Genomic DNA, 12,423 nt, shown 5'->3' on the forward strand with positions numbered 1-12,423 from the left:
TCTGTTTTAGTTGGTTTGACTCTATTTAAACTGCAGGCTGTTGAGCTCAGATTTCAGCATATGATGTACATAAAGTTGCACAAATGAGAATCTCATTGCAAATGAATGGATATTTTTTTGTAGCATGACAACATTTTACTACCAATGGAGTGTAGTTCGTTTCAACTGCTGGCACACACTAACACAGACAGATGAAAAAATAAACTGTGCTCCAACCGGCTAGGGTATCTCTTTGGGATAGTTCCATCATAGATAACTTGCTTCTATGCAAGGAAGATGATGTTGATTTGAGTACACACACCAATGATAAAATGGTAGAGCTCAGCTATGGTTAGTGCTTAGTGTATAAGGATATTAGTGTATAAGGATATTAGTGTATAAGGATATTAGAGTATAAGGATAGCTACAGTATGCACCCGAAGATCAGCTGATATGGCAAGACAGGTAAGCAAGAGGGTATGTTCTGATTTGCTCACACATGTAGCGGAACACACAGTGCGTGAATTGGGGTGTTATGTGCACTGTTCATACTAAAAATAAGCCACTCCCACAATTATAAGTCACGCCCACTGTTATAATAAGGCTCACCCAGCAAAACTTTCTGGTTTCAGACAATTTAAAGCAAAGCCATTTTGTGATTTTCATTTTGGGTTTTTTCTTTCTAATGCACAGTTTGATGCCCGGAATGCATAGATTTAGTATTTGGCCTGTAGGGACCACAAAATGAAAATTGTTCAATGTTTTTTTAATTTCAAATCTTGAGATCTGAATTATAGTTTATTAGTAGTACCCCGCACAGAAAGGGCAGTTCTGTCCAATAGATGTCTCATGAAGCACAGCTGAAGTATGTATTTTGGTGACAACAGTGGTTTCAATTCTGTTATTGAACCGATATCGTTGGCATTTTAAACTGGAACACACGTATTAAAGCTTAAATTAGGGGGGCAATCAAAAGGGGTGTGTACCGTATTTAATACATTAGAGGTTTCTGCAGCTGGATTGCTCTTGTAGTTAGCAAATGGCTGAACTTAGGGGAACATAAACTGCACATGAAAGAACTGGTATTTTACTCATACTCATCCCCTCTGAAGATTAACACCATTTACTGCACATTGTATTTATGTCGTATTCAGAAAGCCTTCACTGGTGCCTTCATTCTAGCAATCAGTCTCTTCTGCCCTTTATCTGCTTGGAACATAAAGCCGTTGATTAAACCATTTAGCAACATCTGATTAAAGCAAGGCTCAATGGTATTTTCTCACTCATCAGCTTTACTTACCTCGTAAATCTGCATTGATTTTTTTCAGCACTTTAATATTACATCTCAAGTCATGTTTGACATTGCACTGTCAGCTTCAGTTCTGCTGGATGTTACTGTGCGGGAAATCTATATACGGCATTGGTTTTAGTGGTTTCACTGCAGGAGGCTCCTAGGTGCAGTGCCTAATGAGAAAATGGTTCTATCTGTCTGTCTATAGGAGCAAATTCCACTTTTGATACATTAAACTAAATATATAGATTAAAGATTAAAACATTAAAAGACAACTATACCATTGAGTTTTCCCTTTGTGTTTGTTTAGCTGATTTTGCTTGATCACACCCATCCCAAAACCCAACATCAGGGCTGTGGAGTCATTACATAAATTCTTCAACTCCAACTCCTCTGTTTTTAAAGGAACAACACCAAAAACCAAAAGTGTATCAAAGTATTTAAAATAAAATGTACTGTTGCTCTGCACTGGTAAAAACTGTGTTTGCTTCAGAAGACCACTATAATTTATGTAAATAAGCTGCTGTGTAGCAATGGGGCAGCCATTCAAGCTGCTGGAAAAAATGAGAAAAGGCACAGGTTACATTGTACATAACAGATCAAATACCTTTGTATTGGACAGGCCTTATCTGTTATGTGCTATATAACCCGTGCCTTTTCCACTTTTTTCTAGCAGCTTGAATGGCTGCCCCATTGCTACACAGCAGCTTATTTACATAAATTATAGTGGTCTTCTGAAGCAAACACAAAGTTTTTACCAGTGCTGAGCAACAGTACTGCTAACAGTATATTATATGCTTATTACTTTAACTGCTTTCGTTTTTTGGTGTTAATGTTCCTTTAATATACTTTAATATACTTATGTATTTTCCATGTTGATTGAAAGACGTTAAAGGGATACTGTCATGGAAAAAAATCTTTTTCAAAATGAATCAGTTAATAGTGCTGCTCCAGCAGAATTCTGCACTGAAATCCATTTTTCAAAAGAGCAAACATATTTTTTTATATTCAATTTTGAAATCTGACATGTGGCTAGACATATTGTCAATTTCCCAGCTGCCTCAAGTCATGTGACTTGTGCTCTGATAAACTTCAATCACTCTTTACTGCTGTACTGCAAGTTGGAGTGATATCACCCCCTCCCCCCAGCAGCCAAACTAAAGAACAATGGGAAGGTAACCAGATAACAGCTCCCTAACACAAGATAACAACTGCCTGGTAGATCTAAGAACATGCTCAATAGTAAAAACCCATGTCCCACTGAGACACATTCAGTTACATTGAGAAGGAAAAAGAGCAGCCTGCCAGAAAGCATTTCTCTCCTAAAGTGCACGCACAAGTCACATGACCAGGGGCAGCTGGGAAATTGACAAAATGTATAGCCCCATGTCAGATTTCAAAATTGAATATAAAAAAATCTGTTTGCTCTTTTGAGAAATGGATTTTAGTGCAGAATTCTGCTGGAGTAGCACTATTAACTGATGCGTTTTGTAAAAAAACATGTTTTCTGATGACAGGATCCCTTTAAGTACACAGCATTCAAGGCATTTTATAACTGCCAAAATTTAAAAATATAAACCAGATAATTTTGTAATTCTGAATCATAATCAAAGTTAAACTACATAAACCAAAAACAAGTTATTAGGAGCCGGAGTTGGAACATTTTTTGGTGACTCAGACTCCAGGTACCCAAAATTGATTCCAACTGCCAATCCACAGCTCTGCCCAACAACAGCTTTTATGAAAAAGCTTATAGCTTCACTGTCCTGTTCAGGCAAGTTATGTTTTTATTAAATAGTATATTGTCTGACTGGCAGCAAACTTCCTTTTTTACCTTCCATGACCCTCTTGTAATGTCAAAAGTGGTAATTTATGAACCCTGGGGGTACTTGTGCAAGAGCTATAAAGGGCACAAGAGGGCGCCCCTTAGTGCTCTGAGCACTGGATCAAAAATCAGGTGCTCAGAACAGAAAGCAGTGTCAGGAGGTACTGCCCAGCTCTTACTGTTTGCCTCATGGCAGATGATAAGGACAGGGCAACGATGTGGGCTGCGTCTCCTGCCAGTACAGGTATAGGGTCCATGATCCACAAGCTCTGAATTGTAGTAAGATCATATCCCATACACTTTACTTTAATTAAATAATTCATAATGTTAAAACATATTTCCTTTTCGCTCTAATAAAAAAACAGTTCCTTGTACTTGATCCCAACTGAGATAAAATTAATCCTTATTGGGGGTAAAACAATCCTACTGGGTTTATTTAAAGCCTAAATTATTTTTAGCAGACATTAAGTATAAAGTTCCAAATTATGGAAAGACTTCTTATCCAGTAAACCCCAGGACCTGCGCATTCTGGATAACAGGCCCCATAACTGTATTATTAAAATGAAATGCATGTCCAAAACATAGGGCAGAGGCCTACGGCTATTCACATAATGCACCTACAGTGGGTAAAATGCAAAAAATGGCAGCTTGGGGTTTTTTCTTTGCACTTTGCATACTGTGTGGTGCATTTAAAGGGAGTCCTATAATCTCCTTTCAAATATTTTGTGGTTCCCTATGGAGTGACAGTGGGGGGAACTCCACAGAATGGCCAACATATTTACCTACACTTAAAAAGGTATGGGACCTGTTATTTATGATGCTTGGGACCTGGATTTTTCTGTAATTCGGATCACCATACCTTCCTTAAGTCTGCTTAAAATCCTTTAAACATTATATAACTATATTATAAACCCACTAGGATTCTTTTGCCACAAATATGGATTCATGAAGCTTGGTTAGCATCACGTGCAAGGGACTGTTATTATTAAATATAAGAGAACAAGGTAATTATTTTTCAAAAATAAAAATTATTTGCTTATATTGGAGTCTATGGAAGATGTCCTTCCCATAATTTGGAGCTTTCTGGATAACAGATTTCTGGAAAAAGGACCCCATACCAGTATATATATTTTTAACTCATAACTGTATTTGTAGGGGAGCAATACAGTGCTGAATTTAATATCTTTATTTTGTTTATACGCAGTGGATACATGTTTGCTGGACTTGAATTTGGAGCAGAATGTTACTGTGGACACCGAATCAAAGCACTAAACGTCAGTGAGTCAGAGTGTAACATGGAATGTAAGGGGGAGAAAGGCAACTTCTGTGGTGGAGTGAATCGTCTTTCTATATACCGACTAGAGCTAACCCAGGAGTCTGCAAGGAGGTGTGAGTATTGAACTAATGGAGGGGAAATACGAGCATAGATCTGTAAGCAACAAAAGTTTTCAAAAGTCTTGTTCACGGATATCTTATCCATTAGCCGACACAGATGTGCTAATAACGTGTAATGTGAATTCCCAGAATATTTGGTTCAGGTATGCAAAAATATGACACAAAATGTCAACTAAATCTATTTGGATCACATTTTTTTACAATAGGGTAAACCTGGCTGAACTTTATGGTAAATATATTTACAAATAAAATCCTCAATATGTAATAAAAGGCACTAAGTGTGCTCAGGTGCAGTAACAAATTGCAACGAGTTGCTTTTAGGGCTCTTACACACGGCCGTTTTCTCCTGTGAAGGGGGCTGTACTCACACAGATGCATGTGAGTGGCAAACGCACATGGGACGCAGCATTTCACCTGCGTTTGCCGCATGCGTCTTTGTGAGTACAGCCCCCTTCACAATAATTGAGTGCGTCTACTCCTGCGCTCCCCTGCAGCTGAAAAGAATAAAGCACGACACAGGGGAGCGCAGGAGAAAACGGCTGTGTGTAAGAGCCCTAAAACAGACAACCAGCAAAAGCTTGCTGCTCATTGTTTGCTATAGGTTACTGCACCTGGGCAAACTTTGCATATTTTATTTAATAGCTGCCAAAGCTGAGTCAAGGAACATTGGCTTCCAAGGAAAGGATGACAATCGATGCCATGCACCCCTCACAATTCCAACAACTGCTAACCCTGTTTGTCAGAATTAGTGGCAGACACATGCCAGCTAACATGGGTAGGGTGAAAAGAGACAACGTCAAATAGTCATACTTTTTAATTTTATAATAATTTGTTTACTTGCCTTGCCTAAAATGGTTGTGTCCTGGGGGAGGTACCCCTAGCCCTGATGATAATTAGTGATGGGCGAATTTCTCCCGAAAAATCGTGAAATCGGAAAGTGCGCGAAAAAACCATGAAATTCGAATGTTTTCATGAAAAAATCGTGAAATTCTGACGTTTTCACAAAAAATAGTGAAATTTGAAGGTTTTCATAAAAAAATCATGAAATTTGAAGGATTTCACAAAAAAATCATGAACATCGGAAATTGACACTGGCGAATCTTTTTGGCAGATTGACGGATTTATTCGCCGGCTGAGAAATTAGGAAATTCGCCGCAAATTCGTGCCAGGCGAATTTATTCGCCCATCTCTAATAATAATCTGTTGTTTAGTACTTAACTGGCTAATTATAGTAAATGTTTTTTAATTGTTCTTTTAATGGTTGTTCACCTTTTAGTATGATGTAGAGAGTGATATTCTACTTTTTTACTATTTGTGGTTTTTAGCTTTTTATGCAGCAGCTCTCCAGTTTGCAATTTTCAGGAATCTGGTCCAAATTACCTTAGCAACCATGCACTGATTTGAATGAGACACTGGAATACAAATAGGACAGGACCTGTGTAAAAAGAGGAGTAATAAATGTAGCAATAACAATACTTTTGTAGCCTTACTAGGTGTCAGTGACCCCCATTTGAAAGCTGAAAAGAGTCAGTAAAAGAAGAAGGCAAATAATTAAAAAACTATAAAAAAAAAAAGAAGAAACTATGAATACCAATTGAAAAGTTTAATTCAATAATATACTAAAAGTAACTTGAAGGTGAACCACCCCTTTAACGCATTAACATAATTATACAGTTCATAATAGACTGGTCTGTTTAACATGATAACCCAATAAATCCCCCACAAAGGCCCACCGGGCAGCCAGTAAATGATTTATAGTAGATTGCATTTAATTGTTCTTTTAAGGCATTAACATAATATACAAGTTATGTTTGACAATTCGTGTGCAAGGTCTCATTCAGTGGTTTACAATGAAGTGAATGAAGTGGCTAAAGATGCATTGCAAGTGGCTAAAGATGCATTGCATATATCCCTATAACTTTTCTTATTATGTTAAATTTACAATCAATAAAGAAAGTATGTAACAAATACATGAATTAAAGATCCAGAGCATTTTAATATAACTATATGGGGAATTACTGGACACATTTTGGTCCATTTGATAATTATAATATGCTCCAAAAGTAAAACAGTTCTGTATCCAATGCTCAGTTAAAAAGGTATACAGTTGTTCTGTCCTCACTACGTATTACCCTGAGGCAGTGTGCAATTTGACATGCAGCTAAACCTCCCCCTCATATTTGTCTTAAAAAAGCATCCTTTTATGTGTAATGAAACTGCATTAGCTCTCTAATGTTTCTGTTATTTATACATTGTTTTTCACTCTATAAACAGAACAATAAAGTAAGGAGAAAACTGTGGTTATTAGGGAACCATCAGGACAGCAGAATTATTGATTGGAACAGTCAGCAGAGCATTTCGTAACCAGACCCTCACTTGAGATACCTTAGGGATCTGGAAAGTTATTTTGGTATTTCAATAGCTTTACAATATTGGTTACTTATGAAAATCACAACTTTGTTTTTTTTTTTTGCCCCTGCAGAAGGCAGGTATGTATGCGGTATCTACTTTAAAGGAGAAGGAAAGTCATCCTACACTTGGGGGTGTTAGGCACCCCCAAGTGATTGTATTGACTTACCTGAAACCCCGGGCCAGTGCTCCTATTGGCAGAAAACTGCACCGGCCCGGGGTTATACCAGTGAGCCCACAGCTTGTTGCTTCAAATATCTTGGAGCAAACGCATGCGCAGTTGAATGAAATAGCCGACTTTTTAGTTAAAGTTTGGCTTTTCGCTTTACTGCACATGCGCTGCTACAACAAGAAAGCTGGAGACGGAAGAGAATTGCTCCGCGGTGCTCACTGGTATAACCCCGGGCCAGTGCAGTTTTCTGCTGATAGGAGAACCGGCCTGGGGTTTCAGGTGAGTCAATACAATCACTTGGGGTGCCTAACATTTGGCACCCCCAAGTGCAGGATACCTTTCCTTCTCCTTTAAAAGGCAGCCTTCTAAGATTTACTTATTAATTACTGATAAGCTTGGACAGAGTGTTTGATTGCTCAGCCATCTATAACTGACAGCTTCACATAAACAACCATAGTATATCAGTACTGCTTCAACTGTTACTGCCTGTATCACATATACAACTATAGCGTATGATCACCTGCATTACATATCCAGCTAGAGTCTCTGACCACTCTTCCCCCGTTATCAATTCCTGCAATACATATCCAACTACAGTGTATGATCACTCTGACAGATATCTGTGCTTGCATCACCTATCCATCAGTCAAGGCCAGTGAGCTGAAATGTCACAAAACTCATGGGAATGTCACGGATCCTTTGAATGGCTTAAGGATTTCATTTATTTCATTTACAGCACTGAATCCTAGATAAACCTTAACAGATTTAAGGGGAAAAGTGGGAAAGATTGAACGCTTAGTTAAGGTTGAAAAAAAAGGACCAAGAAACATTCGTCACAATACAATAATACAGCTGTAATTATACTGACATGCAAAATGTCATTTTTAATGAATAGCTAATTAATGCATAATAAATACAAATGAAAAAATGTCTCAATTCAAATCCATGTAAAAATGCTAACTGGGACTAATCTTTAGTACGGATGTTTAAAACCCCAGACTCACACCCTGGAAAGCTGGTAATCAAAACCCAAAACTGTCTCACCCAATCATGAAGCTGACTCGGATGTAAATTCCTAAGGTCCTGTGCCATAGGGAACATTCCACACTCACGGATTTCTCTTGGGCACCCAAAATAAAATATTGCATACTTTGCCAAACTCCTGGGAATAAAACTCAATTTTATTCCATGGCTTGTTAATATTGATTGAACCTGTGCCTACGTGTCTTTGGACACCAAACGAGTCAGGACACGGTTGTTTTTAGCTTCATGGAATAAAATCCAGTTAATCCCAAGAGGTTTGCAGAAGGAGTGAGTGTCATTTGTTCATTCTAATTAATGAACAGCAATATCCTCGTGTTTGTGCTTCATAGACTTTTTGTCTGTTGTTTTTTTTTTGTGAATGTAGTTAGCAGTATCATAAGGGATGCACTTCCAACAGACAGGGGCAGATTTATTAAGGATCCTGTTGTGTTTTCCACCAAAATTCATGTTTTCGAATTCATTTCTTTGGTCAAAAATCTATTTTTCAGGTTAAAACATTTTTTTTAATTTTTTGAGATTTAATATACCCCGACTCTGGAAATAGCTTGAATCAGAAAATACATCATCATTATTCAGTATTTGAGGTGGTTTCTGCAAATTGTAATGGGTTGCTATGTTCAGTTACATGGGAATATGGGATGTACTGTACCCTTATGGATACATAAAAAAAGCAATTGTTTCCAGTTGCTTTAACTCAAATAGATTCTAACAGCGGAAATTTCTTTTTCGCATAAAATTTCTGTTTGATTTGGCTTTATCAGTGGCTGAAAATGCATAAAAAAAGACCTATACATTTTTTTCCACAATGGTGGTTTATTTAAAAGTATTGTTCAAAAGTATTGTTGGCATTACCCTACTAACAAATTTGTTAGATCTGACTTCTTTTGAAACCGTAACTACTTGTTAGCTAAAGTATCTGGCAAAATTAATTCAAGACATTTAAAGCTGATTCTTTCAGACACCCAGTCTCCAGTTATTTTTTTTTCCAGTGACTCTTATCGCTCAGAGTATTGAAATAGCTCCACTGTTCCAGCTTCTCCTGGGGACATATACACTAATGATGTCAAAAGAGAACACAATAAATGGATCCAGAAAGATATTGGTAACAGAATACAAATACAGTATACAGCTTCAAGAACATTTACATAAAAGCAAAGTTGCATAACATTTAACAGGAGGAGCCCCCCTTTTTTTAAGTTTTTCATTTAGTAATCACATTTTACACATCTCACAGTCTTTATATCAGGGTCTCTGATGTGTGGAATAAATGTAAAATTTAAAAACTCCAGTCATAATCCAGCTAAATCAGACATGGAAATGTTCTAGTAGTGATCAAGATATTAATGATTTACAGTGGATTTATGTACAGAGGGCTTCAGGATGATTTCAATAAGACTAAAACAGGAAATAACAATTTTATTTTCACATCTCTGTGCATTGAAAGTGTGTCAAGGTATGTAAAGGTAGCCATACAAAGAACTGACTTGTGGGGGCCCATTCATTAAATTCGAGTGAAGGAAGAAAAGAAAAAATACTTCGAATTTCGAAGTGTTTTTTGGCTACTTCGACCATCGAATGGGCTACTTCGACCATCGACTACGACTTCGACTTCGAATCGAACAATTCGAACTAAAAATCGTTCGACTATTCGACCATTCGATAGTCGAAGTACTGTCTCTTTAAGAAAAAACTACCAAAGTCAATGTTAGCCTATGAGGAAGGTCCCCATAGGCTTGGCTATCTTTTTTTGGTCGAAGGATAATCGTTCGATTCTAAGGATTTAATCCTTCGATTGAACGAATTGCGCAAAATCCCTCGACTTCGATATTCGAAGTCGAAGGATTTTAATTCCCCAGTCGAATATCGAGGGTTAATTAACCCTCGATATTCGACCCTTGATACATTTGCCCCTAGCTGTCGAGTCTGCAGTTTCTTAGCCTGGAGAGGGGCACACCAGCAGACTTTCCTACTAATATTTGGCCAGGGATTGGCCAGATATCTGTTTGGCCAATTGCAAAGATTCACTTGTGGATCCTTACATATATGGCCATTTTAAATGTTGATCCATTCAGCTTTTATGAAGATTGTTGCTCTACATGTATACGTATTTATGGGTTGCTTCTCTTGGGCAAATATAAGTACAGTTGTTAGAAAAAGTGCTGGTTTGCATGGAACCAATAGCCGAGTACAAAACAAAACTGGCAATTAAGTCAGATTTAATAGAAAAAACTAAACATTTAGGGACAGGCTGAAAAACAAAGCCCTTGATGCAGGCCAAGGGTCAGGGCTGGCACTAATCGTGCAAAGTTCTTAAGATGGGCAAAATGTCAACAAAGTCCTTGAGGCAGGCCAAGGGTCAAAGCTAGCACCAATCACGCAAAGTTCTTAAGATGGGCCAAATGTCAAGGACAGACGGCAGACAACAAGAATCCAGAAAAACAGCCAAAGGCAGAACAGTCAGAAACCGAGCAGTGTCAGGGAACAAGGTCAAAACTGGAAAGTCATATCAGTAGGAACGAGGACAGGGCTGGAACCGGACTTACATAAACTCAGAATCAGGACAGGAACTTAAACAGGAAGAAACTCAAACTCTGTACAGTTACCTGATCACAGGACAGGAAAATCAAAAGGCTTGGAAAGGCAAATGGGTCAATGATCTAGCAACAGGGTATGGGGGGGAGGCAGGCTCAAATAGACCCTTAATTGGGCTGTACCATTGAGTTCCTGACAACAGCACACATCACAGATACTTATGGCTAGTTTAACAGCCCAATAACTACTAGATTGTAAATATCAAATTTGTGCTAGTGAAAATCTTATATATATAAAATAGAAGTTTCTTTTTTCTTTATACAAAACATTTTTTCATGCTGCTTATTCATTGTCATTGTATTCTACTTACAGCATGACTATGTATGTCTTTGCTGCCAGCATTATAATGACTGGTCTCATGGAGACAAGTTGGAAGAGCAAAAGGTCACTTTCTCCTAACAGTGTATGTAAGAGTATAGTGGGGCCTGTTGCAAAAAGAAATACATGCATGGATAGTTATAGAATCATGAAAGTGATTTTTGCAAAGAATGGTTCATTAGACTGTTAAAATCATACTGCAAAACAAAGTAACTATTAGGTACTTTCATATTGGCTAAACTCTCATTTTGGACTAAATCTAATGTATTCATTCCACATTAAAAATGGAAGAGATATCACCTCATTATATGTCTGGTCTTTGAAATTCAGTTTTATAATAATATAGACAACATTGAGAACATTAAAAGTATTTTATTTGTCATTGATGGATAAAAATAACGATTTATTGTATCTTACTTGACTTTTTATAACTTCAGCATGTCATTATACATTCAGGATATGCAGCAATACTTAGCATTAAGCCTCTAGATATACAAAGCTTATTAGCACATGGTAACAGTTTTATCAAAGGATTTTAGGTAAATTAACATATCTAGATTATTAAAGTGGATGAAACAGTGATAACTGCAGTGGTGAATCCATGATGAGACTGCTAAACACTTCCTTGGCATAGAGTATATAGGACAGGTTCTATTTTTTCAACAGCTCATGAGCACATGTAATTTTATAGAAATACGTCTCCTTTCATTGTGCTTCAATAGTTATATGAGCAGTCATGAATTAAACAATAATCAACATATAAATGTTTTTAAAACCTGTTTTGTATTCTGTAACATAATGTACTGTATTGAAGTCTAGGGATACATTATGTAGAAATTCTGTAATTTTGAATATATTACAAATGTATTGTTTGGAACTGAAGGAATAACAATTTTAAAGATGGGAAACACATTTATTCAATTTTAACCACTTACTAAAAATCAGTTGGTGTTTACTTTATCATTTGGCAGCAAAAAAACCTCATCTAAAGCTGTCTCCAATGACAAAAGGAACAATATTCTGTTTCTTAAATGGCAGGCATTCAGACTACCCCTGGATCAGTACTGTACTATATGTAATAATGTATTTATATATTTCTATTTAGTTTCTTATTTACTCATTTTCTTGAAAAGTCATTTGACTTTTCTTGAAACCACAAACTGTATCTACCAGCAAAAGTAACTGTTGGAGGTGCATCCTGCAACTTCTCCATACACTTCTAGTGAAATCAGTACCCTTATATATTTAGAAAGGTACTGTGCTGCCATTGACTACTGGATCCTTCTGTTGCTGGCTAGATATGCGAGCAGGCAAATCGGGTATGGGCGAGTTTTGGTTGAGTCAAGTGCGGGTCAAGTTTTTCTCAACTTGCACATCACTAGTTTGCATATAACTATT

General features: G+C 37.2%; 1 protein-coding gene across 2 annotated transcripts in view; it reads left to right on the forward strand.

The window, feature by feature from the left end:
• The window catches only part of wscd2.L (WSC domain containing 2 L homeolog), a 161,765-nt gene that overhangs the window by 92,708 nt on the left and 56,634 nt on the right, over nt 1-12,423 (forward strand). For both annotated transcript variants that reach the window (XM_018263671.2, XM_041567853.1), the window contains exon 4: nt 4,300-4,484. In XM_018263671.2, coding sequence (XP_018119160.1) covers nt 4,300-4,484 — 185 coding nt within the window. The remainder of the gene's footprint in view (nt 1-4,299; nt 4,485-12,423) is intronic.

Source organism: Xenopus laevis, chromosome 1L, assembly GCF_017654675.1.
Source record: "Xenopus laevis strain J_2021 chromosome 1L, Xenopus_laevis_v10.1, whole genome shotgun sequence".
In the NCBI taxonomy this organism is placed as follows: domain Eukaryota; kingdom Metazoa; phylum Chordata; class Amphibia; order Anura; family Pipidae; genus Xenopus; species Xenopus laevis.